Below are 27,637 nucleotides of genomic sequence, written 5' to 3' on the forward strand. Positions count from 1 at the left end.
AAAAAAAAAAAGAAGAAAAAAAAAGAGAAGTACTGATTTGACAGGAAAATGATGTTTTGTAGAGTCTTAAAGTTGGTCCTTCTTTAGAGAATAGAAAGGCAGTTGTATATGTAATTCTCAGTAACCTATACAAATGAATAAGATACAGCTATTGGGTTAATAAATTGTAAATGTCAGCAAATGAATAAACAAATACCAGGAAAGCAAGAAAAACAATGAAGTCAATATCCTGACTTTGTTCATGTAATTTTTTTTATATATATATATATAACTTAGAGTTACTTCTTATAATTATTAATTACATACTTGAATATTACTTGAAAAATCATGCAAGTGTTTGCAGCGTGAAAGCACTGCACATAACAACATGCACAATAAATTGTTAACTAGATCTTGACTTGAGATCAAGACAGTGGAGGAGAAATCAAGCTTTCATTGTACATGAAAAATAATTAATGTAATCCTGTTACAGAAGACTGTACTTGAAAAATCTACATTCTGTTAAACTAACAGAATTACTGAACAGAACACTGCTAACTATTATAACAGGGTTCAAAATTAATTCAGTGAGATGGAAGACTAAAAAATCCTTGGAACATCCTTTCTTTCTCTCTCTCCTCCTTCTCCTGCTGTTCTGCTTTCCAACCCTCTCCCACCCTTTCTCTTTTCTGCTGTGATGTAAAAAGGAAAAATCAGTTTGTCATCAATTGCTTGTTCGAGATTTGTAAGGCAAAAAAAATGGGAATCTCTAGTGGAAATTTTGGGTCGGGTGACATATGAAACTGAAGTTGCCAAAATTAGGCATGCTCTGGCTGTTCCCCGGAAAGCAGATGGTTCCTTGAGATTCACCGCCAGCTGGCATGGATTAGGTTAGCTGGCATGAACTATCCCAGGGCTAACACTAAAGAGACAAGCAAGGAATTGCAACCAGTTCATAAGGACTTTTTCTACTCTACACTACCAGTATATGATGGAGATAGCAAAAAATGTGCCTATTTTAAAGAGAGAGAATGTGCACATCACTTCTACATCTGCAGTCTATTCCCTGACATCAGTTAAGAGACAATAGGTTTGCAGGCATTTAGGTGCTCATATAGTTACTCCCTGTGAGAGATTTACTTGCACTCATCATGAGTGTAAAAATGCAGACAGGCACCAAGATGGATTTTAAAAATTATGTGCGTGTGTAATTCACATTCCTATGTGCCACAGCTCATAAGCAAAGGATCCAGATAAACTATTAAATCAGCTCAGCTCAACTGTCAGCCCAGTATTTTAGAAAAAATATATACATGTTTATACATATATATCAATTTTTAAATAACAAGATGATGATAAAGTAATAGTCAATACAAATTTATCAAATATATGGCATACATAAAACCATTCCTCTCTTCTCCTTTGCCAACTTACTAACAGGATAATAGCTCCAGAGACAAGTTACACATGACACCTGAAGCAAATAAAGATCCTTTTTTAAAGATCCTTAAAGAATCTGTTTTATAGCAAATTTCATTAACAACTCAAGACATGAAATAATACAAAAAAAATACATCAAGTATTCTGGAGATAGCAAGCTAGGAGAGGTGATCAAAATTTAGAATGACCTTTACAACTGACAAGCTGGTCTGAAAGCACTTGGATTTATGTCAACAGAGAGGAAAGGAAAGCAGAGGAAAAGAAAGGAGGGGAAAGGTTCTTTTCCAGAGATTTTTAAGGATGGGTTATCATCCAAAATCTTTTTCAAGCCTGGATTTCTAAGATACTACTAGCATGCTGAGATGATAAGTATATTAAAAGATTATAAGGTAGTTTATGATGCTTTAATCCAAAAGCATTTAGGTGTTAAACTGAGGCTTCCTAATTTTCAGGGATACAAGCATCAGATTCAATATTCATATTCTTCAAAGCTTTAGGATTTTCTCCAAATATCATAATCAGTAGAAGGTTAAATATATATATATATACAGAGGTATCCAGTACAATATTATGTTAAACTACAGTATGGTGGTTGCTTTATTTAATACGCAAGGTGTGTTTTTTTAATGAATCTGAGCTGCTAAAACTACGAGTGCTTTTATGCCTTTTGGGTAGGTTACACCATTTTAAATGAAAATATATTCATATGTTTTTGTCTGTCACAAAATCTGTAACAAAATTTTTTCAGAAAAAAAACCAATGAAGTAGTTGATATAATGGATTCTTACTTTTATCTTCTATGTATTCATCCCAGTTAAATATTGTCATTGTTGTATTAATAAATGTACCATTTTCACCTAAAGAGCTATTAAAGTAGGTAATAACAGTTGTTTCAAAAGTAGAATTGTCTGGAGGCCACTGCAGACATTTATTCCTCAAGTTGCCCATGAACAGCTGCAGCCCTATTAGTGCAAATACACTCAGACAAAATACAGTCAGGATCATAACATCCGAGAGCTTCTTCACAGACTGAATTAGGGCTCCCACAATAGTCTTCAAGCCTGCAAAGAGGAAGGATCTTTATTATGATACTAAGCAGATACTAAACACATACAAACTCATGTGAATTTTTCTGATAAAGATTTCATGCAAAATGATAACTAAATGAGTCTAATGTTTGTGATACAACAGTATCTGTTAAAATATTGATTACTTGTGAAGATGAATGAAAAGCTGTAAGTTTATGCTTGTTTTAGAGTGTACAGAAATAAAAGTAGATCTTACCAAACATATTCTTTATGCCAAAACAAGTGATTTTATTATTCATGCTATACCTCCACCCTACATAGGAAAGTTTGCTTTTGCTGATGCTTCTTGCCCAAACCTTTCTTACATGAACCATTTAAAATTGTTCTGCATTTATAAACCTGTTATAAAGTTGTAATGAATTCATATTTTAAAGATAACCTCTGATGATATGAGAGGGCTGATGGTTTGGAGAAGAAAGACATCTTTAAAATAATTCCCCATGCAAGGCCCATGCTATCCTTTAGAATTTAATTTTTTATACACGACATTTGAAACTCAGTTAAAGTTGTATATCGAGTGCCTGCAATAAATGAGAAAATTTGCATCAATATGAAAGCTTAAAATTAACTTACAGTTAAAACATATAAAGAAAAGCTTGATGTCATAAGATGCAAATCACATAGGCTGTTTACTGCAAATATCTCATGCAAGTGTTTGTTAAACTCAAAGGCTGACTTTTAAAAAGAAAATGCAGCTAATTAAAAAAAGCAAAAATCAATTCAAATGAAGTCTTGATTCCTGCTTTTTTATTTTATTAAAAATGTGTAGCAAACAAGGCTTATGCTTCAAAAATGTGAGTATAGCCTCTGTGGAACAACAGTCAGCCTCAGTGTTTAACCTAGCTCTCACCTGGAATGACTGATATTGTTTTCAAAGCTCGGAGAACTCTGAATGTTCTCAACGCTGAGACATTGCCCAGGTCCACAAACTCTGTCACATATCTGTAATAGGGGAGTTCACACACAAACACAATGACAGCACACAAGTAACAGTTGGAGAAACGAGGGGCCTAACACCTTACACCAACTACGTCTTACCTGGGATTACAGAAATAGTTTTCAAAGCTCTCAATACTCTGAAAGTTCGAAGAGCTGAAACATTGCCTAGGTTTACAAATTCTGTTACATACCTGTAGGATTAAATCACAGTTACTCAGAATTGAGGCAGATTTTATCCTTATTGCTTGGGTCTTTGATAAAGACCTTTTCACCGTTCACTGTATTTTGCCTGTGTTATAAATGTCCTTCTGATTGTAAAATTAAATTAATTTATCAAAATAAGCCACACTGACTTGTTTTTGAAACCTAATTTTGTCAGCTTCTAGTAGAAAGTCAAAATGATTCCTTTAATTCTGATATGCAGAAAGAAGACAGGATATGAACAGTTCAGGCTGATGGCATTCACAATCCTAACGGGCTGACACACCACGTTGGCCTCTGCAGCAAATGCTCAGTAAGAAATACTAAAATGTGTAAAAGAGGTAGAAGAAACATATTGAAACTGCAGGAAGTCCAGGCTCCAAATGTTCTGGTTGAAAAAATATCAGGCAATTTTTAGTCACTAAGTTCATCCTGTCTGAAAGATTTAAAAAAAACCAACAAAAAAACCAACAAAAAACAAACCAAAATAAACAGAAGACTTACGCAAATGTAATGACAGTGAAATCTAGCCAGTTCCACGGGTCTCGAAGAAATGTAAAATCTTCTAAGCAGAAGCCCCTTGCAAGAATTTTAATAAGTGATTCAAAGGTATAAATTCCGGTAAATGTGTATCTGAAAATACGCAAGATAGAGTTTATAGAAACATACTCATGTATTCCCTATTCAGTATGCTCTTTAGTCCCATTTTCTACTCTTTGAGAAGCATAAGAATTTAATAGATAAAACCAGCTTTAAACATCCGTAGAATTTCTTCCTTAAAGAAGAAGAATCAAACTTTGATTAAAAGACTACATAACAATCCATAAATTGAGTTTCAAATGCTATAACCTATGCTAATGAGTCAGTTGCAAAATTCCTTGTACTTCATTGTTACATATTTATGTCCAACTAATTCTACGTTACAAGAAAAAAACTTATAAAGTCATGATTTCAGAAGTTGATTCCAGTCTTAATATTAATTTCTTCAGTATTATTTTTATGCTGAAATGTTATAGAGTACCATGATCTGGCAATGTGTCAAATCACATCAGCCCTCATTCACTTTGTTAGAGTAGCTGTAGCCAGTAGTTCACCCTTAGCTAGACAAGCATAGTACTGGAACAAAATCAATGTTTTCAGATGCAAAATCCTGTGCAAGACCAATCAAAACTTTTTACAGATTCCAATGAAATTTAGTGCTTTTTTTGACTAAATAAAGTTTGCTGAAATACAAAAAGTATAAATGCTTAATTTTGGCATTCTGAGTCATTTCAATTTTCTATCTCCAAATGACACCTTTTTGAAATTTAGTTTCATTTATATTTTTAATGGAAAAGAAGGTAAAACAGACTGTTTCAAGTTAAACTGCTTAAAAGGCTCACACTGGTTTTCAGACACAATTAACCTGAAAACAATTTTCCTGTATATTTTTCAGTTCAGTCACTAAGAAAAAGCAAAAAACTTTTTCCCACACAAAAGGGCACAATATGACATGAATAAATATTCGAGCCAGCTATATTTATTCGTGAATACTATATGCTAGATATCCTGAATGCACATATGTTCATACGTAATTCAAAATGAGAATGCCTACACTGACTTTAATTGTCCTATGATTTCGTTGTTGATTACTGAAGATTACACATGTACTTATCATCCAAATCAGATTGAAGTTGCATCAGAAGCATAAGATGTTACTACATGAAGTATCATAAGAAGCATTATTTTGCACTGCCTGGAACAATCACAAAATATGCATTTTGTGTATACTGATGACTGGGGTTGATGTCAGATTGGAACTTTTCTCTTTCTAGCTGCTATTTCCCATGGGAGGACTAGCCAGTCAGTGAAACACTTTTGAAAAAGCTTATTTTTCATTAAAAAAGAAAACATTCAATAACAGATTGTCTTTACTGCACCCTTCATCTATGCCAGTTCCTGCAATGCATCCACCCTTTTTACATACTTGTAAGACTAGAGTCCTGCTCCTACACTACCCACCTAAGACTGCAGAGAATGCAAATTGAACTTTCCTTGATGAAGGAAGCATTGTAAAATATATTGATTCAATATTACACAGAAGAAGTTAGCATTTGAATGGCTGTTCAAAACATGTTACAAAGTAGCTGCTGTCAGTAGATGTTATCCTTATTAGTGTAACATCATTAACAGCAGTTTATTTCAGATGACTGAATATAATTCAAAGAAAATCCATTTCACTTACTCTACATTCTTTGTCCAGTCAGGAGGGTTACTCATGGTCATAAATACACAGTTGGTCAAAATAGTGCACATGATAAGCATGCTGAATAATGTGGGTTAAGAGTTAAGGAATGTAAGCCAGAAAATCTCATTAAAAGAACATCAAACAAGATCCATTCTGGTCTGGCAGATATCCAGTATCAGGAGATATTTATCCCTCCACTGCAATGCTGACACTCAGAGAAAAGCACTGAGCATAGTGCTTTCATAGTCACTTCTTTAAAGCTATGACAATCACACACTAAAAATTAGAAAAACTGAAGTATATAGAAAATACAGAAAAAAAAATAACAATACCATGGATGTTTTTTCTCTTTTTAAATAATAATGTGAATGTTGAATGTAGTGGCCTCTAATTTAGTGGAATAACAACAAAAAAGTGTTTTTACTGGATTATCTAGACAAATACCATCTAGTTCTTGCATATAAAACAATGAAAGGTACATTTTCTTCATTTCTTTCCTTTAATTTTCACCATAAAATTTGGCACATATCAAAAATTTGTTATAATATATACATATATAGAAAACTAGTTGGCACATTTTAATAGAGAGAATAGATAAATTTGTGAGAAAATTATTTTATCTGCACTTGCTTTTTGTAGCTACATTTTTTGTAATATAAAAAGTGGTAGCAAACAAGTCACATTTTATTCTAAAAAACAAAAAACCCTAAAGAAAATCTTAGAACAATTCCATGCTATAAACACTTTCACTTATTTTGACAGAACTGCTCTGTAGTTACAAACCTTCAATTTCAGGGCTAATACATTACAGATGAAAACAGGAACACAAAAATGAAAACCAATCACACAGATGAAGCATACAATGTCCACATGATGGCACCATCACCAAAAATTAGAAAGATAGCAAAGCCTGTTTTTAGAAAAGCTTTAATTTCTCTAACTAAAATGCAGGTTTCCATCCTGCTACCATCTAGAAATCTGAGTATTATGGTGTGGTAAGTACTGTGATGTTCCCCTCACGTTTCCTCTGTATGTCTACATTAACCAAAAATAAAGCAAAAACTTCAAGCAACAGTAAATACCTCTGACTTCTGAACTGTTAAATTATGGCATTACAGCCAGTAGATCTCTGGATCTTTCACATCTGTGAAAGTATCTTAAATCTTTTAATCAGAAGGTAGCCTCTTGCTACACAATTCATATTGAAAAGAGCACAAGAGAAAAGACATTATTTTAAAACATAGCACATAATGTACTTACAAGTCTATGTTTACATCAGCTTTCAAAGTCCTTTATGATGAAATATCCTCTCAAAATCCTCACTACTCTTTCATCAGTGAGAAATAACTGGACTATACCTTCCCAAAATATTAAAGTTTTTTAGTATTTTGACTTTGGTCACTCCAACTATTCACCACCATCTCAGTTCTACAATCCTCCATTACTCCATCTAATTGCTTGTTACAAGCTATGGAGTGTCACATAACTGTCAAATAATTATTTGTAGTGACACCACTAGCAAGTGAATACCGACTACATAGTGTTGCCTTTTGAATGACCTGAAGTCATCTGCAGGCTAGCCACTAATAACGTTATCCAGCATTTATTAGACAATCACATTTATCAAACTTCTACACCAGAAGTATAATAGAATCCTTCCAAGGGTTATTCTACGGCATCCTAGGACCCCTCTATGTAATGCCACCAAGAAAATAAAAAACCCCACAACCAAAAAAAGCACTCAAAAACAAACTGATTTCAATGTGTTTATGTTAGACTCTTGTGAAATATCAGGGTGCAAACATTTGTATATGCTTCCTAAGTAATCAGATTTACTGAAGTCAAAGCCATCAAGGACCCTCTATCAGTATCTGGGATCAGACCACAATAATGATAACTTAAAGATCTCCAGCACCAAATTTAGATTTTTATCACAGTGGAACTGGGAAATCCCAACAACTGTGAGGATGCCTATTTTATTCATATATCAAAACACTGAGAAAGACAAAGTGATAGGTTTGTCATTATGACTACTTAGCTTTATAAATTTCTACCAATATTGTGGAAAATCCAACCTACATAGACAGAAGTAAAAGTTTATTAGGTTACAAGTGCACAAAGCAATAACAATGAAGGAATAGACAGCTACATAGGGCTGAGAATGCAAATAAGAGACCTAAGCTGTTCTATCAAACTAGCTTTGGATCTGAATCAAAAAATGAAAAGGAATAACAAAACAAGATTTTCACTAAAAATTCAAGTAAGTACATAGCTGGGATCAAAGATTTCATTTTAACATACGGTGTTGGTGATGAACTGAAAGTATTTAGAGGAATATACCTGCAGTTTGTGAAAACTGTGGTGGAAGTTAAAAGATGAAAAAAAGCTTGAGGATTGCATGGAAAATGAGAGGAAAGGAAGAAAAAAAAGGAGGTGGAAGAAGAAGGACAGAGGAAGAAATTGTAAACAAAGATGACTGGTTGTCCCCTGATGTTGCTGTATTATGATCCAGCAATTACAAACAAAAAGCGGGAAAAGACAAAGAAGAGAGAAACAATAGAAAGAAGAGAGACAAAGCACTACAGATCATATCAACCATGCACACGTGCCAGTGAATGATTTAAGTACTAAGCAACATCTCATTGACTACAGTTTTAGACTGACCACTTGAAAAGGATATGAATGTACCAAAATCTTAATAGCTATTTTTCTAAGAGGATTGAAAGGAGTTAACATGTACAGGGCAGAGGTGGCACTGAATCGGAATATTGCCTTCCCTTTATTCAATACTATGAAGGTCTGGAAAAAGAAACACAGAATTAAAAATTACATTTAAAAGACACCAACAAGTTACAGTGTACAAGGTCAAACTTTGAATCATTTCCATTCCATCATTAATCATATATGGCCAAACTCTTCTATTTGCACTTCCCACTTTGCCAATCTCAGAATCAGAATCCCCTTGTCTAGTTCACATACGGCAGATTCTAGACAATTTACTATCAATAGAACTGCATTAAAATGTTTTAAGAATGTATTTAGAAATCATAAGCAATCCTGATATTGCTAGCTAGAAAATAAAGACAGGTACATTGAGGCACTAAAATACATTCTATAGCTTATGATATATCTACCAGTGCATGTAATATTAAAAAAAAAAAAAAAAAAAAAAAAAAAAAAAAGACTCATGAAACCATCAGTATTTCCTTAATCAAATAACCAGAATTAATTATCATACCATAGAAGCACTAAGACAATAGTACCATGGAGTGATGTGGTTTTCAAGAGTGAAATAGTGTAAAGGAAATTGCAAGTGTTCAATAACCAGTTTTTGGTCATAACATAAATACGTGGATAGTTTTCACTGTAATTCAAGAAATAATAAACATATTGCTTCTCCCTGTAACTATTTCATGTGAGAGTTTCATACCTGCAACTCTGTCTACTTTTCTTACACCACACTTTACTTTTACCTAATACAGAATTCAATAATCTACGTATTTTCACTATCTCTCCATGGTTTAGCAACGATTTGTGTATACTGCCAGCATTATATATGCATATATATGTAAAATATTTATTTATATATATACATATATAAATTTATTATTATAATTTATTATAATATTAATATAATATATATTAATATAATAATATATAATAATTAAATTTATTTATATATATACATATATAAATGCATATATATATATATATATATATATATATAAATGTAACAGTATTCTTAAAACCTGAGAAAGAAATATAAAGAGTTTATTTAACATGCAGTGCTTTTAAAAATTATTTAGATATCTACACATTTGGGTAAATTCCTATCTATTTCTATTTTCTTTCCAAACATGGGTGAAAATTCACTCTTGCTGAAGATATGAGGATCTACCTACCATTGTGACAGCTGTAAAAAGCCTGAAGGGACATAACCCATAAAAAAAGCTGGAGCACTGCCAGGAGCTATCACCTATCTCAGCTGGAATCAGAGGGCAGTGTTTTCAAAGACTCTACTTTCTGAGAAGGTGTGCCAAATGCAGCAGATGAAATCCAGGAAACACAAGTCCTCCCCGTGCTTGGAATCATAAACTTTAGCTCTTCCAAATGAAACATATGTTCAGATACACAGACACATGTTGATTCTCAGACCATACTTAGGTTCTCAACTGTAAAGAAGAATTCATCTCTAAAGTGGAATCTTTTCTACCACTGTTTTTCAACTCTCTTAATATTCTCCCTTGAGTTTAGAAACTCTGTTCAAAAATCAGTTTTTCATGTCTTCAGTTTCCTTTGCTCTGACATAACATTTGATGATACATCATTTGAGCAATGCTGGCTTATCAAGACAAATCGAAAAATTAAAATGCAATCTGACCTAAATACACAAGTAGGAATGTTCAAAAATATACAAAGAGCACCAAGAAAAATACCAGAAGAAATTATGATTGCAAAACATGTAATTTGGGGTCTCATGTCTTGAGCTAGAAACCTAGAAACTATGCTTTTGCAAAAGAACAAGACAACTGCTATATGTGTCTAATTCAGGGGCAAGAAATTCAGGACTGTACTTCATTTGCACCAAGAATTCCAGAAGTACTTTTCTGGTTTCCAAATCATGATAATGATAACTTAAAGATCTCCAGCACCAAATTTAGATTTTTACTACTGTGGAACTGGGAAAGGAGGAAGGAAAGGAATCAACATTTGGACCTAAATTTCTTCTGCCTTACTTCTGGTCTTCCACAGGATTACACACTCGAGTAAACTAGGTAGAAAGAAATATTTAGTTGGAAACCTAATTTTCAAATTTAAGTCACAATTCTCCATAAATCGAGTTTTGGATATTCTGCAATGAACACTTAAGGTAGAGATGATTTATTTTAAAGCTGTTGTCTCTGTTTAGCATATTCTTAATTCTTGCAGTAAAAATATTTAAATTATTTTTTGCTTAATTCAGTTTTTCTTTTTCCTAAAAATTCTTCCATGTTTACCGATAGTACAAAAATAATACAAAAAATAGTATGCCAAAAGCTGAAGGAATGGAATTCTGGAGAAAACCCATGGCCAGATGGGTAACAGTCTACAGTTTAGCACTATTGTGTTTGGCCACACAGTTGTTGCTGGGTTTTACCGTGTGTGTTCTTATTTTTTGTATTCTTACTTTTTCCTCTCTCTTTTTTTTTTTTTTTTTAAATGAACATGTCTATAAAGTATATTTAAAATTACATAAAACTTTCTGGACACTACAAGAGGAATTTCTACCTTCTCTTCATTTATTTGCCTCTGTCAAACGCTTCCTTTGTTGGTGTTTCAATCAATGAGGAACATAAACGCGGATATGAAAAATTTCTCACCCAGAGTATCTAAGTTCCAAGTTCTCTACTGAAAGGACTGAATGAAAATGAAACACCTTCAACATATCCTGAGAAATTACTTTTCCATACTTTCATATCCTTTATGCATATCCAAGAGAATGCAGCCTAAGCCTTCCATGTGACAATGAAGAAAGTCAGGGAGAAGGTGTCTAGCTGCCTTTGAGATGGACTCCAAAATGATCTGCTACTCACATGTCTTATAGAACAACTGATGAAAAAATAGCATGCTGAAGATAGCCCTTGTGCTACTTTTTCAATAGTTTTCCTGTGAATAAAACATCGAAAGCTACAAATTTTAACGAAATGCCAAATATATTAAAATAAACCTGAATCCACTTCTACCCACAGACTGGATTCCACCAACTTGAATTTCTAACTTCTGTTCTTACAATTGAGATTTCTGCCAAACAAAGACTTGATCCCTAACAGTGGAAATGCTAAGCCTGCCAAGAGAGTCTGCTGTACTTTAATCTTCTTTCAGTTTCACAGAAAGATACAATACACTCACTTTTTTATTGATGTAATATGGGTCCAGGTCTTCCAAGGGCTCAGATACCATTCCTGGAGGTATATCGCCGTAAATAAATGGCAGGGTCTTTCCTGCCTCCAAGTCGCTGTTTGGCTTTGGGCCATCTTCATCATCATCATCTTTGCGTTCTTGTTTGGATTTTTTAGCTTTTTCTTCATTGATACGTTGTTCAATAGCTGCAAGTGATTCTCTTGTGAAATAGCGGAAGCTGTCAGGTCCTGGTGGTACGAGCACTGACTGTGCCATCTTTTCATCCTGCACCTCTTAATTACTGTTTAGCCTCCCTCATAAAAAAAGCGCTAAAAATATAAACACACACACACAAAATTAGGGCAACATAAATAGTCACATACAATGCAAAAGAATATACCTGCACAGAAACTTCTGTGGGACATCTTCCTTAAATACAGTAATTATCAACCAAGAGGAAGTTGCTTTTTTTCATTTGCTTTTATTTCAGAATAAACCATTTTCCTTTGCAGCTTGCCTGTTGGTGGTAACATTTAATTTAAAATTTTATTAATACTTTTCAAGGTAGTTTGGCAAGAACAAAACAAAACAAAACAAAAAATGTATAAAAATGTCACATGTAATGCAATAACGTCTTTTCTTTTTCAATGGTAATGAATAAAATAGAAGATATTTTTCCAGCACATTCACTGTGAGGCGTCAGCAGTTCTGAACTGTTTACAGATCAGTGTTGAGGAGTTAGAATGCAGTCAGTTCACATCTTTATTATCCTGCTTAAGCTGCACCTTGAACCAACCATCCCTCAGCTAAAAGGACCAAAAATGACTCTTAGAATCCACTACTGGCGCTTAGGGCCAGAGGGCTCAGTTGAAAACAACATGAGATGCTCCTTCTGTTCAGGTACAAATATGCTGCCTTTGCAGAGCTGCCAGCTCAGGAAACAAGGAATCAGGCACAAGCACCTGTATTCCGATCCCCTGCCTGGCAACACATTGTGCACTGGAAGAATTGCTGAATTAAACAAAAATTGTATTCAATCATTAGATAACGCACTTTTAGGATTGATACCATACAAAATGTACAGTAACATTTTTAACTTTTCACTAACAAGGGCAGAACATTTTTTCTTAATAGCTCCAGACAGCTCAGTTAAAAAGAACAAATGAAAAATATTCCTAATGCAAATACTTCAATCTGAAATCATAAACACTACCTCGGCTGTAGCCTTCAATTATTTTTCTCAAGTCCTTATCCTGAGTAAGCACATTAAAAATCCAGCAAATGCAATAAAAAAGTAACTTCTCTGTAAGTCAATATAACCAAGAAATGATTATCAAATTAAAATAATGCAACAGTTAAAATACAATCTGAATAATCCTATTTTCCTAAATATACACATTCCTGCACAGCAGCAACAAATTCGGATTTTGGAAGCCTGCTAAATAAACCGCAGCACAATGCTTTCCCCTCCTTTTCATCCACATGCATATGGCTCTTTACACCTACACAGACATCCACACACATCCCAACTTCTCCCTACAAACAACCCCTTCCATTTCAGGCAAAAGCACCTGGGGCATTCTGTCATGGATGGTCTGTAGCAAATTGCTGCAAGAACACATACACACACTGGCAGCGGCACAAGGGTTAATTAGGAAAATGCAAGTGGTCCTGCTGCAGAATCCTGCCAGATTTTATTGTTAATCACAAACATTTTTAAAAGGCATAATTCTGTCTTAATACTGCTGGAAACAATTAAAAATTCATTACCAGTGTAGAATCTTGCACTTACTGGGTTTGGAATGGCACCCAGGAACACTGCAGCTAAATTCCATCATGTCTTTTCCTTCTTTTTTTTTTTTTTTTTTTTTTTTTTTTTTTTTTTTTTTTTTTTTTTTAAGTCTCCTACAGACCACACCTAACTTCCTGCTGAAGGATCTTGGTTATTGAAGTCAACCCCGGCATTTCCTGGGAGCCTACTCGGTGTTGTAACTCTTTCTGCCACTAGATGGTAGTGATGTACATCCAGAAATTCGTGTCAGAAATGGCAAAGAATTTTTTGCACACTCAAGCACTTGCTTAAACTGAGACTCCGCGACTAAAATACATGACTTTATATAACCAGCCAGGTCTCAGGATACTCACAAATTCTTTTGAATATAAAGCAGCTACTGCTGTTGAGACGATAGCTGTTAAAACTGAAAGGTGACACCGAAAAGAAAGTAGGAGGGATAGCAAAAAGAGAAATAGGAAAATGGAGGCTGCACAGTGTACAACAAAGGCAGTTGCTGAGTGTCTCTGCAGTCTGGCTTATTTTAAATTAAAGCTTTTATTTTTTAAAACACATTTATACAATATGTTTAATGTTTAATCTAGGAAACTCAGCAATGCAAGGGAAGGACTGAAGTTTTTAATGCTCACTGCAGTAGTGAATTCCTGTACAGCAACTGCCATCCATTAGCAGGAAGCAAGCCGCAATCACCAAGGAGCAAGGAGAACTCCCAGATGGTAAACCAAGGAGATACCATTCCTGGCCCTGCAGCACCTAAATGCCATTTTGCTTCTTGTCTCTCTCACCCTTTCTCTGTATTTTCTACATTTACAGATTTTCAATCTTCTTTCTCCTGCTGCAGTAATCTCACTTTTTTTATCCTCTCTTTCTCAGCACCAGAAATACTCTGCCCTTCCCTCCTACTCCCAGCCATATCCAAATCTCTTTCAAACTTCTTGAGCAACACATTCCTGTAGTTATAGCTTCAGACCTGCAAGCAGCCAGTTACTTCTGTCCCTCAGTCACCTCCTTTCCTTGTGCTGTGAAAAGGATTAAGGAAGCTGAGGAAAGTAATAAAAAGCAAAGGGTCACTATGAAGTGAGAAAGGAAAATACAGAAGGTTAAAAGAGGCCGTTTCTGTGGCTTTTAAGAGAGGACAAGAAAGAGAAGGACAAATACCAATGTGATTCTTTGGCAATTGTGGCGAGAGAAAAAAACAGTCTGACTGGACCAAAAGAGAGTTTTCAAAAGTTTGAAGCAATTAAGAACAAATACACCAAACAAGAAATATATTTTAGTTGCATGAGAGCTATTGATTTGGTTTTGAATCATTTAGACATTACAGAATATTTAAAGATAATATTAAAAGTGCTTTTTAAATGAAAATTATTCTGATGGAGTTTTGTAATTTCATAAATGATTCCACAAAATCAATAGAAATTTTGCAAACATTTCTTTGTAACCAATTTTTTTTTTTTTTTTTTTTGCTAAAAAGCTTTGCATGAAAACTTCTGGCTGGTTTTAATTAGTATTGTGGTTTTCTTGAAGCAGCTCTGCAGTCTCAAAATAAAAGAATTAAGAGACAGCACAGATTCACAGGAGTAAAAGATCTAACTACAAAAGGATGCTTATTATTTACAGATGTAATTTGCACATATGTTTGTACAGCTGCTTAAGAAAATAAACCAAGTACCCGAAAAGCGTGGCTAATTCACACAATATAGAAAAGGAACTTCGCTCTGTTGTGACTGTTACTCCATGCTAAATTTTCTTATTAGCCTGATCGTATGTTTCTTATTGCGTGGACCAGAAATTACATGAGACATTTGATTTCCACAAGTGCTATACTATCTAGATAAACAGAATTAGAAAAAACAGTGAACAGTAAAGACAAAAAGAAAATAGGCAGTGGGACACTATCCCAGTACTTGGCCTGCCTGTGCTAGAGTGAAAGGTGAAAAGAACAAGAATTTCAGAGACATAGATACAATACGGTCTTTGCCATCTTTGCAAAAATATATGTACTTCTAAAGAGGACAGTGCAGTTGTACATCTAGAGAAGTTAGTAACAATCATTAAAATACAGTCATCAGATGCTATGTAGCTATATTGTGATAGATAAAATTAATAGAGATAGGAAGAGATAATGATCAAATCAAATCGTAAGTATCAATAAAATATATCTTACATTTAAAAATTCTTGTTCAAGCACATCAAAAACTACCTCCAATATAAACATGGAACAATGACAATTCTGATAACAGGTAGCTTCTGACTGCAGTGTCGCTTCCAGCCTGCAGCCATGAATGTACCTTAGGATTAATTCTGACACCAGTGGTATCCATGTTCCCACTTCTATGGCATGTAGGAAAGCATGAAGTGGTCTGTGTCCTCTCTTCTACTCATTCAGGAAAGCACTGATGGCCCATATAAAGGGCAGAGTTGAAGAAATGTTGTGTGTCCCATGTAAACAAATTTCACATGAAGGTCAATTATATTTGACAGCACAAAGCTGAGAAACTTGAGTCTTTTTCTGGATGTCTAGGAGCCATTCATCTACAGACAATCTTGATTAATAAAATAAAATGGAAAACAATAACCAGCCTCTCCTCAGAAAAATTAATTGTGTTTGTTCAGTGTAAAGGCTGAGCATTAAAATGCACAAGTGGCAACTTGCCATCATTCTGTGGCTCTGTTATCTTTTTACTCTCAGTTCTTTCCAGCTGTGTGTTCCTGTAGTCTCATAAATTGTCCTTAAGTGCATGCCTTTTCATTTAAAGATCTGAATTTCATCTCGTCCTAGTGATGCCAGTCATCAAGCTCATCTTGTCTTTTCTGCTTAACAGCTTGATCCTTCTTTAACAATGCCTTGTAACTTTGTGACTGGAACAAATTACATTGGCATATCTCCACTTTCTTTGATGAAACAATTAATAGAAAGATTAAATAGAATTTTTGCCAAAAATGTATTGGTAACCAGCAACTTTAACCAAAGCGTGGTTTACTATGGTATTTGCTGCAGCGTTCAAAATAGATTCTAAGAACATTAATCTTGCAAAGAGAGCCAAAGAGGGACATTGGGAAGAGGTATTGTTTTTCTTGTAAATACTACACATTTAATCACGTGCACTGCACCTAAAGAAATTCCTGGTACTTCTTCCCTCATGCTACTTAAAATATTTCTTCTCTTTTTATCTGGCATATAGGTAAAGAGGTGATGGGGTTGAAGTGAAGCAAGAGAGATTTGTTAGGAAAACCTTTTACCAGTGCCAACAGAGAAAGGGAGCAGACTTGCCTCAATCATTCAAGGGCTTTGAGAAAGGTCAAGTCTTGTAAAAAGATGTTATAAGAAAGATCAGCAGTGAGTGTGAGATTTATAGCAAACTCATCGGATGAGAATCTGGAAACTTGTAACAAACCCTTAATGTTTAAGGATTGTGTTTAAATGCTGTTTTTTAATGTTTTGTGCTGCTCCATCTGCTACAATTCTTCCCTGGCCTCCAGGAAGCAAAAGCTTGTTATTTACATACTGGAGATGCAGAAAAGAATGGGGTTTTGACTGCACTCATTGAGAGTTTTTCAAGAGTAAATGGGATGCAGGGCAGAAGAAAGTCCCATCGTGTGCAGGAAAACTACAAAGGATTTCTTTAAAGAGGAAGATTAGTTCCTTGGGAAGCATTCATGAGGAATAAGAGAGATCTGCCACCAGATTTAATTTAGTCACCTTTTTCTCTGGCTAGTTTTCTTCCTTTTCCCCTAAACTGATAAAAAGAAATTAAGACAAACAAGTTTAAAAGAGCCATTCCATAGTCCAGACTCTTGTTTGCACCTTGCACCACTGCTATTCCTAGATATGAGCAAAATAAACTCTGGTAAATGTTGTTGCATCTCAAAGGGCTACAGCACTTTTGGATGCTACAGCACTCCACGACACTGCATGAAGGATTGTATAATATTTGACTGCCCTGTCTGAAGTGGGAAGGTTTACAGCTAGTGTAGTATCTCAGTTGAGATTCATGGTCACGCTGCTTCACTGCTGAAATTAGCATACAACATATAAAATCAATTTTCCTGTTCTTGAGGTCTGTGTGTCTCATACTGCTCTGAATGTTCAGTAATCAGAGCTCTGACAGAGGTCTCTTCGTAGAGTGTGCATGTACTGAATGGTAAGATACAAACAGTTAGTGTTTCTACATAACAGTTTCTTCCAAATGGCTTTTAGAAGAGTTATATAAAAATACAGCTTCCTACACATTGCCCAACATTTTAAATGGACATGCAATTAGCAAATCACCTGTGAAATGCAGTTTCAGAAATAAACTTAAGCCAGTGTGAGATGGTGCAGTCAGTAGGGACAGCTCCATTCTCCATCCACTCTTATTCTGGTCATTTCGCACTGTGCTGGCTTTGATACTTCTACAGCTATGCATTTGAGTCAGATCAGACCCATCTGACCGAAAACTATGAGTGATCAGTTTTCAGCCAGATCAAAGAGCTGATTCATTATACTATGGGAAAGAAGTTAAGAGGCTCACTTTTGGAGTACAAAAGACTAGCTGATTGTCTACAACATCGTCCAAATTTTAGTGCTTTTCCTAATTATGAAGCACAACATGGCTTAAGGTTCCACAGTACAAACAGGTCTTCGCTGCTTGAGCTCTAGAGATAAACAGAGCTCTAACAATTCTACAGTCTGTAAATATAAACACAGATCCCATACTTGGTTTAGAACCCTGTGTAGGCAGGAGAGGAAAGCAAAAAGGTTCATTGGAATGCCCAAATGCTAGAGATCACATCAGGCTAGTGTACTGTTACAACAGCTCCAGGACTGCTCTTCCAAGATCCTCTGCCCCTCAGCATAGACCATATATTAAGACAACACTTTATGCAAAACGTGTGGCAAGGAATCTAATATGAAAACAGATATACAAAGATCTCTATTGGGAAACTTTGGAGGTTCCTTCAAATCAATTTTCTCACAGTTTTTAAAAAGGTTAAAGGTTTAAAAAGTTATCTCAGGGAACTGCTCACAGGACTAAAGCAAGATGCACTTCAAGGAGATATGAAAAATATATTGGTTAAAGTAAATTCATCAGTATCTTACTGCTTTTGACTATTTATTGTGAGTCAATAACTGACAGTAACTATTCATCCGCAGCAAACAGCAATGTGGGAGAAAAGTACTGCGAGAAGAACATTCACCAAATCCCTGGTGAGGCTGATGGAGTGACTAAGGCCACTCAGCCATCCAGCTGAGTTGGGTCTTTAATCAGATCAATCTTTGTCCCAATATCTGTTGGGAGAAACTTGTTCCCACAAGAATATTCTTGTGTAAGTGTCAGGCTACAGATATATCCATTTTTAGTGTGTTTGTGTGGGGAGAGTGACTACACAATTCAGAGATGCAATGATAACAGAAGGCCCATATGTATGGGATGAGCTAGAGATTTCCAGATGCCTGAATAGGAGAGTGCTGATGCTGTTAATAAAACATGCTGTGATTTTGATTCTGACTACAACTCTTCGTTTAACGTTCCCAGTATGGGCATTATGTAAAGATGCTTAGAACGAGATCCTCATTAATCTTAACTTACAGTGTGGATACAGAAAATGCAATCATATATAATGTGTGTGCTTTAGCACAGAACACACCAGTTTTACCGACTTTAGCACCCCCATAACAACCACCTGGCAATTCCGGACAAGCAATAGAAGTCGTGCTTCTGTCGGCGCGGGCCGAGGATGGCGGGCTCAGCACCCTCCATCTCAGTGACCGGCTGCCAACACCTAGCGGCAAAGCGGCGCGGGCAGGCGGGAGGCTCTCACAGGACGCAGCCCCGCAATGGCGGCAATGTTGGGCCGGGAGCGGGGGCCGCCGCACGGCGCGGCGCGAAGGGAGCGAGAGGAGGGGTTGCCTAGCAACCAGCTGGCGGCTGCGGCACCGCGATGCGGCCTGGCAGGCGGCGCTGCGCTGCACTGCGCCCGGGTGCGGCGGCGCCGCCCGAACGCGGGGGCTGCGGGGGCTGCAGTGCTGCAGGCATGGCCGGTCCACACGGGCCGGGCCCGACGGGCGCCCTCGCTCCGCGAAGCTCGTTCTGCTGCGCATTGCGGGGGGTGCGGCTTGCAGCCGTGCTGCGTGCAGAGCCGTCCGCCAGTGCCTCTCGTCCGCATGGGTGTGTTTTAGGGAGGAAATGGAGGCTGCGAAACCATAGAAACGGGCTTAGGGAGTTGAGAGCGGGGAAGCTGTTACGTGATCTCCGCATTTAAAAGAAGTTATCCTTGTTTCGAGCTGCCGGTTTGTCTGGACTAAAAAAAATCACCTCCACCGATCCAGCCCGAGCTTAGGTTTTGTGTACATGAGGGAGCATCGGGCAGCACAGATCGCAGCTGAAACTTCTCAACATGAACAGGAGGATCCCATCCGATATGGTGCATTCTGTAAACAGACCCGCAGCTGCAAAGCGAGGTTGCTAACAACAAGCACAACGGCCTCTCGAGGACCTTGTTTCCAAAACCAAATCTCGATCGACACCAGAAGCCCCACCCAGGGGCCCCAGCAGTTCCGTGGATTACACAGGAGTCTTCCCTGAGGGGCCGTGCGGGCGCTGCCGGCCTCCTGCATCCCGCCGGCAGCGCTGAGGGCTCCCGCAGGAGTGACGCAGCCTGAGGGCAGCGCAGCTCCCCGCCCATGCCTGTACACAGCAGGCTGCCGCGGGGCGCGTTGCAGCAGCGCTGCTCACCGCTCCCCTGTGTGCCCTGTGCGAAGCGTCCCTGAAGCGAGCAAAGCAGGAAAAAAAGGACAAATCCCATTGTCCTCACTAGATTCCATTTGCCACTGGAAGGGAATAGCTGGCTTTGTGTCAGGGATGTGCTGGTTCAAGTGAGCCAGGACCAAAACGAGCTTCTGTGATTCTGGAAAACAAGTCGTAGGCAAGGTCCTGTATTTATGTATTTAGCCTTACAGTGGCTTATGGGCTAGCAGTTGGAACTTTATCCTTAGGGATATGGAGCAGATGGGCCCAGACCATCTACTAGTTATGGGCTAAGATGGTTCATGGTAATTACACACAGAACTGGCAGTACTGTGTACAGAAGAAGTGCCTGACCAGTGCCGTTTGCCTTTTTCTCCCTCTCCTACCAACTGTTTGATTATGCCAAATTCACATTAGACATCTAGTTTAAGGTGAGGCAAGTTGTGCCCCAGAAGAGTCTGTTTCTTCGTACTGACTGTCAAGGATGGGAGATTAGAAGAATCCTCAGTACTGTGATATGATGGCAATTCACTCAAATCACACTTTTCATCGCAGGTGGCTGCAAACTGTAACTCCGATTTCCTCAATGTAAAGACTGCTTCTAGTCAGTGTCCTACAGCTTCGCTTTGCCACTAACATTTTTTTTCACCTGATTTTTTAAATACGGAGTATTTAGAACAATCCTTGTATCCACACCTCTTAATTAAACAACACACACTTATTCTTCATCTTTTAACGTTATTTTCACTATAAAGAATCACTTGTGATTTGGGAAGCAGAATGATGTATAAAAACAGAAAGAATTTGCCTACTGATACACAATAACAGAGGCAAGGTGAGAGCTGAATATTCCTGTTGTAGTACTTAAAATACATACTGATTGCAATAATTATAAAGTTATGATTTATTACAGCTCTGCTAGCTGTCCAAAACGTCTCTACAGATAAATGTCTTTTAAATGAAGATGTCAGCAATCTGAGGCACGTAATGGTGGATGTAAACTCAAAATTTGGCAACCAAAAGGGAAAAAAATACACCAAAAAGCATAAAATGAGATTCCATGATGAATATTATGGTTGGCAACATGTATAGAACAGAGCTGCATTATTATATAGCATTTGCCAGACCATCATACAGGAACCAGCAGAAAACCTTACAGCTGTAACTTCATTCCCTACCACCTCTCATGCAAAGGAAGAGAGAAGGCATTATCGCTACTCCCTTGTGACCTGACCAGCATGTTTGTTTCTCTGGGTAATGAAAAGCTCAGTCAGATATATAACATTAGGAAGCATTAAACAACTCTCTATTAAATTTAGAGGTTTTTTTTTTTATCTGAAAGGAAACTGAGTGGTTAATTGGCCCACAATTAAATAGAAATGCCATTAAAAAAAAACTGAAACAGCTTGCCAGGCTCACTTTCTTCTTGCCTCTTATACTTTCATGATAATCTAACAATGATATCAAGATATTAATTGAGAATATTATGAACATTTAAAAAATATCTTTACAGATCAAGCTATCCTGAAGGACAAAGTGCATATGGCAGATATATGCACAGAAGTAAGAGCAAAAAGGTGATACTGCTGTTCCACCAATGAACTTGAAAGGCCTGGGAGAACAACACAGATGTATAGATGTGAGATCAGAGGGGATAATGAGGAGTGTTTATTCTGACATTCTGCATAGTATGGCTAATAGCAGTCCCTTGGTTTAATGTCAACATTGGCTGGAAAATAAGTTTTTAGAATACCAAATTCATGAGATTCTTTTTGTAAGTTACCTAACAGCAAAATATTGCAGTAAAACACACACATTATTTCAAATCTTGCTTTTTCTGTGCATATCTGAAACAATTTGAGGACACATTTTAATATTGCTTTGGATTGCATGCTAACTTACTTTTACATTTTTTGCAGGCTTTAATGCATTATGTAAAACAAAACAAAACAAAACAAAAAAAAACCCCCACAAACTACATATTTAGATATCAATACCCAGGAAAGTGAATTTAAAAGTTCTCCTTAAGAATGTGCCAGAAATGGAAAACAGTTTTATTATATATCTGCCCCAAATTAATCTATTCTGGCTCCAGACTTTTTTTTTCCATGAGAGGGAAAAACCTCGTGGTAAAAGGAGGAAAAAAAAAAAAATGCGATCCAACATCTGTAACATCCAACATTTAGTTACTCTCTGGTAAAAACTGATTTCATTTCAAGGCAGCTAAAAAAGAAGAGAGGAGGGCTCGCTCATTATGATCTGACTTTATGAGGAAAAGAAGGACTGCCTAGGACAATCTACAAAACTCGTAGACTAAAATACAGCTGTCCATTTACTCCAGAATCATTTCTTAACCGTAAATTTTTTTTGATCTTGTTGTTGTTATCTTTGAATAAAGCAAGGGAGCAGATGTTGAAAATCTCCTCATGAGAGTTTTTCATTTGTCACTATGCTTAAGCCAGGAAAGCAGGTTCCAATTAGAGGCAACACAAGAGATCCCCAAAGAGTTCTCACACATGCTCCTTCCTCACAGCATCACCTGCTACCTGGAGGTATACCTCTGCCAAGAGATCTTCCCACTGGAGCCATGCACATTGCACTGCTTATCACCATATAGGGAAAATGAATACACATCTCAGTATTTGCTTCACAATGTTTTTTTCCTCCTCATATTTTCTAAATTTGTGTTCCTTCCATATTTATTTTTCTTTATACCACATCTCTGATCTCTACAATCAATTGCTTTCACAACTAACAATCTCTTTTCTCATCTTTTCCTTGGATTCCCACAGGATATTTCCTTTTCTTATCATGGTATCAGCAGTGATCATCCATTTTACAATATTTACTCAAGCTCACTCAATTGGATCATTTCTACCATCTTTTTCACTAAGTGCACATGATTTTGAGAATGTGTGAATCCTTTAACTAATTTGGAAGTGAGATCAATAGCGAGAAAACCAATGTAGCTCCTTTTCCAGTGGTGGAGAATGCTTCTAGGTTACCAGCCTCTGCCACTCCACAGGGCAAGATATCAGCATGAGTAATAGCATCCAAGCGTTCTATATAGTATTAGAGGTCACTATCTTCAAACCCGTAGACTTACACTCATTTTTAATTTATTTTTTTTTTTTCCTGGTGGAGTAGAGTAACATTCAGTCTCTATGAAGGCTAACATGCCTTCAGTTTGGCTTAGAGGGCAAAAGCTTTGCTTCACATCAAAGATCATTTAATTCCTAAGAACTACAGCTGGCAAAAGCACAAATATCTTTTTACAGTCACAAATGTTGTAAAAGCCTGTGGAGTGCTTTAAATGTTAACTCTACCCAAAAATAAAGTATTGTAAAAGCAAAATCATCTGAAACAATAACTTTTGAAAATGTTCTGTGACGGTTCCATATGTTCATTCTACAAAAATACAAAAGCAAACTGGTTGCGAGATGTAAAATATTATTCTGCTGAAAAGTGACTCTCATAAACGTGGTCCAGAAACATACAGTCTATTGCTTCATAATAAAATTGATTTCCCTAATAACTCTAAGATTTCCATCTTACCATTGCTGCTGATAGTGAAATTGGGAACTTTCCATTTTGTCCATTACTATTAGAAATTCCACAAGCCAAATCAAAATAAAATGGCAGCTCTTTCTGTGTCCCAGTATTTTCTGAGTATATTCTCCTTACTTCATGTGGGTAGTCTTTTTTGTAGCAGTACTGCAGTACCTAGGAGGCACTTCTAGGTAATGACCATTCTACAAAATGGACACCTACTCCTGCACTGCAAAGTCGAACTTGTGCACATACATTTGCTGTTAAGATGTCTGTGCAGGCATCACCTCAATCTGGAAACAACCATGTAGTATTTGTCCCATGGCTACTTTCAGGTTAACACATCTACAGATGGAAGATTTTTTCATCCTGCCTGGTACCAGTACTTATCTTTTAGTTTCCATGGTTTCATTATTGACTCTCAGTGAATAGAAAACATATGGAGCTGGCATACTCTACAGATACACCTGTTAAGCTCTTGTAATACTGTAGCATAGTCCCTGTTACAACACCCTCTCCAGAAAGCTCTGGTAGAGAAAACTGATCTCACAGAGCTTTCTTTGTGTCCTGACAGTAGGATTTTCCACTGTTTAGCATTAGGTACAAATATCTATACCTGAAGAACATACCATAAGTATACTAAACAATTTTCTTTCTGTTGGAGACAGGCCATTAAATTTCAAATATCCTGGGCAGAGTTCTCTTTTCTTAATATTTGTGGTTGTAGAGAAATTTGTCATAAACTTCCCTGTAAGCACATAGTCTGTTCAGATATTTAGGCACTACTTCAGCCTTCTTTTTGTTGGTGCCTGTTTATGGAAAATTCAGACCACAGTGTCTATTGAAAGGATTGTTCACACTTCTTCCTGACCTTGTTCTATCTGTATGCATTTCATGACATATTAAACTCCAACCACTTTTTTTCTCAAGATCAAAGACTGTCAATTTTGTCTCTGCATAAATCTGACACCATTTTGTATACATATGTGAAATCAGTGATTGAACCAAAACGAATGAGTCTAGAACACAGTGTATTGCTTTAGAGAACTTGAGTCAGACTCATTTCAGAGTGAGTCACTTGCATTTATCATCAAACAAAACCACATTGGGGTCAAAGTCTGCTGAGGATTTTGCAGTTACACTGAGGAAAGTGAGAAGTGGTTGGAACATTATAGAGAAGTATACATTAATAACATCCATTCAAATATGAAAACTGAGTTTCTGTTCCACTCTAAAAGCCTGCTGATAATGATTTAAATAAAGCCAAATTTGCACTGCTGTCTGAAGAATGACAACAGTAGATATGGAAATATTGTAGCTTTAATTAACTCAGCACCACTAAAATGAAAGGTATGGAGTGAAAGGCTAGGAGGCCAACTAAGTAAGCAAAACAATAAGCAGGTTTGCATAGTTCCATAAAAGACACGCACTGCCTTTGAAACCACAGCACTGCCTCATGTAAATCTACACCTACTTCAGTCATGCTTTTTACTTCATGGTTGAGGTGTATCCAGTGTTTTTTTGGCTGGAATAGTCCATTTGACATCTAAAAATACTCAAAGACTGTACCATGCAACTCCATTTAAAACCAAACGAAGAGCACTGTATGACAGAAAAGCAAGGCATTTTATATCACATGGCAGGACTGTGTTAAACCTTGCTATATGTTCAAAACTTGAACATCCATCACCCTGAAATGTTACAGGTTTGTCCAAATAGGGTAGCTTCATGATGCATGGAAGAACCATCATGTTTTTGAACACTACCTGGTTTCTTGATAGGGAAAGTCTGTGTTTTCACCAAACAATGGGAAGGACCTGTGAGGATCTCCAGCAACCAGTAAGAAGTAGCTAGCATTAGCAAGTCAAAAGAACAATTTACCTGGCCAAAGTCTGTTTCCACCCATGCTGAAGGGAAGCTAAGCAAAGAATTAAGAAGCAAGTGTGATGCACACAAAACCTCAAAAAAAATCATATACAAAAAATTGCTAGAATTAAGACAGAGAAGTTTATAGAAATGTTATTGCTGATTTTTTTTTTCATATATACTATGAGCAGAATTGATTAGAGATCTATTTGTTTAGTATTTTCCATTATGAGAATATCTTTCTAGTGCCTTCAGCTTTGCCAGAATTTAGTTGTTCAGGCTGGATTTGATTATGCGGTTGGCCTCATCCTAATTTCTTTCTTTAATGATACTATAAATGGTGAAATACTTTCAATGAAGTTGGAAAGAAAAACTAAGCTTGATAGTGCAAATCCATGTAACATCATGATCTTTCTTAAGTCAGCTCACAGGTTTATGACAACAAAAGCTCCAACATCCAATAGAAAAAATATATTCGAGGATAGATAGCTTATATCTTTAAAAGTTTGAAAGCATTATTTCACTAATCTACGAGTTCAAAAAAAATCAAAAGGCAAGAGAAGTAAATCTATGGTATTTTTCTGTTTGTTTTAAATAGAAAAATTAAAACATTTTAATGATCATTTGCTCGGTATTGCTGGTAATACTGCAGTATTAGAATATTTTTCAAGAGAATTACTGAGCATTTTTGCTACAATCTCTTTACTCCAAATTTTTTCAAGCAGGCTGTTTCAGGGAGTATAAAAGTTTTCTTTTGTTGCTCCTGTTTAAATTTATTGAAATCTGGCCATTCAGCACTTCTCTAAAATAATTTATAGACGCTCAGAAAAAGCTTCTTAGCGGCTTGAAATAATACTTACAGAGCTTCCATGTGTTGGCTGTGTTTCTGCCTAGCATTAGCAGCCCCTTCAGAGCAACTGATAATCATAGCTGCTGAGGCATCAAATGCTGAAACTTAAGAGCAGAAGCAAAGCCCTTCTGCTGGGACCATGCCAGTAAAGAGCAGAAAGAGGAAGAAGCCTAACTGAAATAGGAGAGGATGAAAAGGAACAAGAAACTCAGAAGCAGAAATAAAAGAGGTAAAGTTGTGAGCTGGGAAACAATATGAATTTGAACTGAACAATAGGAATATAGTTATAGAACATTTCTTTAAGTTGTCCACTTTGAGTATTTTGGTCCTAAACATTTACTGCATATCTCCCCCAAAATGCAGTGATTACAGAATTACTAATTTCCTCTTTTTTTTTTTTTTTTTTTCCCCTCTTTCTTCTTTTCAGCCATTTTTATCTTTATGATAATCAGTGGTTCTCAACCTTATTTAACTGCAACATTAACAGCTCTTTGAAATCAGGTACATTATCTTCTTTGCAAGACAAATGACAGAACAGGAGATTCAGGTCACCACTGACAGAGTTGCCTTTTAGCCAGTATTTCTCATGCTGGTAGTTGGCAGTGAGAGGAGGGAGTTTATCAAGAAATGGATTCTTGCAAGTGGCTTCAGGAAGGCTCTACAATGAAGGCCTCCAGGATCGCTGATGCCTGCGCAGCAAACTGGCCCAATGGCTGGGTGGGCTTCAGTGGACGAAAGGCTGATCCCACTCCAGGGCAGCACAGGGCCAGGGCCTGCTACTGCAAACTCAGAGAAGGATCCACACTATGCTGTGGAGAGGTCGATATGAGAGTGTGGGAGGTCTTAGAACAATGCAAGTAGCACAATAAAAATCTTGTTTGTGATTTTCAGGCTTCAGCTGAGAGCTGCATGCGCAAGAAAGGATTGCAGCTGCAGTCCTTGCTGTCCAGCTTAATTCACTGCTTAATTTCGTATCTTCTCTGTTCCCTTAAGATGGGTCTCAGAGCCCTCTCAGAGCTGGAGCAGGCATGGACAGATTTGTGAACCAGTGCCTGCTACAGTGTGACTGAGCAAGCCAGGGCGTCACTTCTGCTA

The 27,637-nt window shown here is 36.8% G+C and overlaps 1 protein-coding gene across 1 annotated transcript in view; it reads right to left on the bottom strand.

Moving 5' to 3' along the window:
* Window positions 1–26,614, bottom strand: part of LOC122162266 (sodium channel protein type 2 subunit alpha-like) — a 68,104-nt gene extending 41,490 nt beyond the window's left edge. Inside the window, exons 1-7 of the mRNA XM_042822440.1 lie at window positions 26,553–26,614; window positions 11,764–12,083; window positions 8,555–8,673; window positions 5,872–5,961; window positions 4,152–4,280; window positions 3,358–3,449; window positions 2,208–2,480 (exon numbers count right to left, since the gene is read on the bottom strand). Of these exons, the coding sequence (XP_042678374.1) occupies window positions 2,208–2,480; window positions 3,358–3,449; window positions 4,152–4,280; window positions 5,872–5,961; window positions 8,555–8,673; window positions 11,764–12,030 (970 nt within the window). The 5' untranslated portion in view covers window positions 12,031–12,083; window positions 26,553–26,614. The remainder of the gene's footprint in view (window positions 1–2,207; window positions 2,481–3,357; window positions 3,450–4,151; window positions 4,281–5,871; window positions 5,962–8,554; window positions 8,674–11,763; window positions 12,084–26,552) is intronic.
* Between the last annotated feature and the right edge of the window lie 1,023 nt (window positions 26,615–27,637).

Source organism: Centrocercus urophasianus, unplaced genomic scaffold, assembly GCF_019232065.1.
Source record: "Centrocercus urophasianus isolate 14NV4802_14NV808 unplaced genomic scaffold, USGS_Curo_1.0 seq_20, whole genome shotgun sequence".
Lineage (NCBI taxonomy): Eukaryota > Metazoa > Chordata > Aves > Galliformes > Phasianidae > Centrocercus > Centrocercus urophasianus.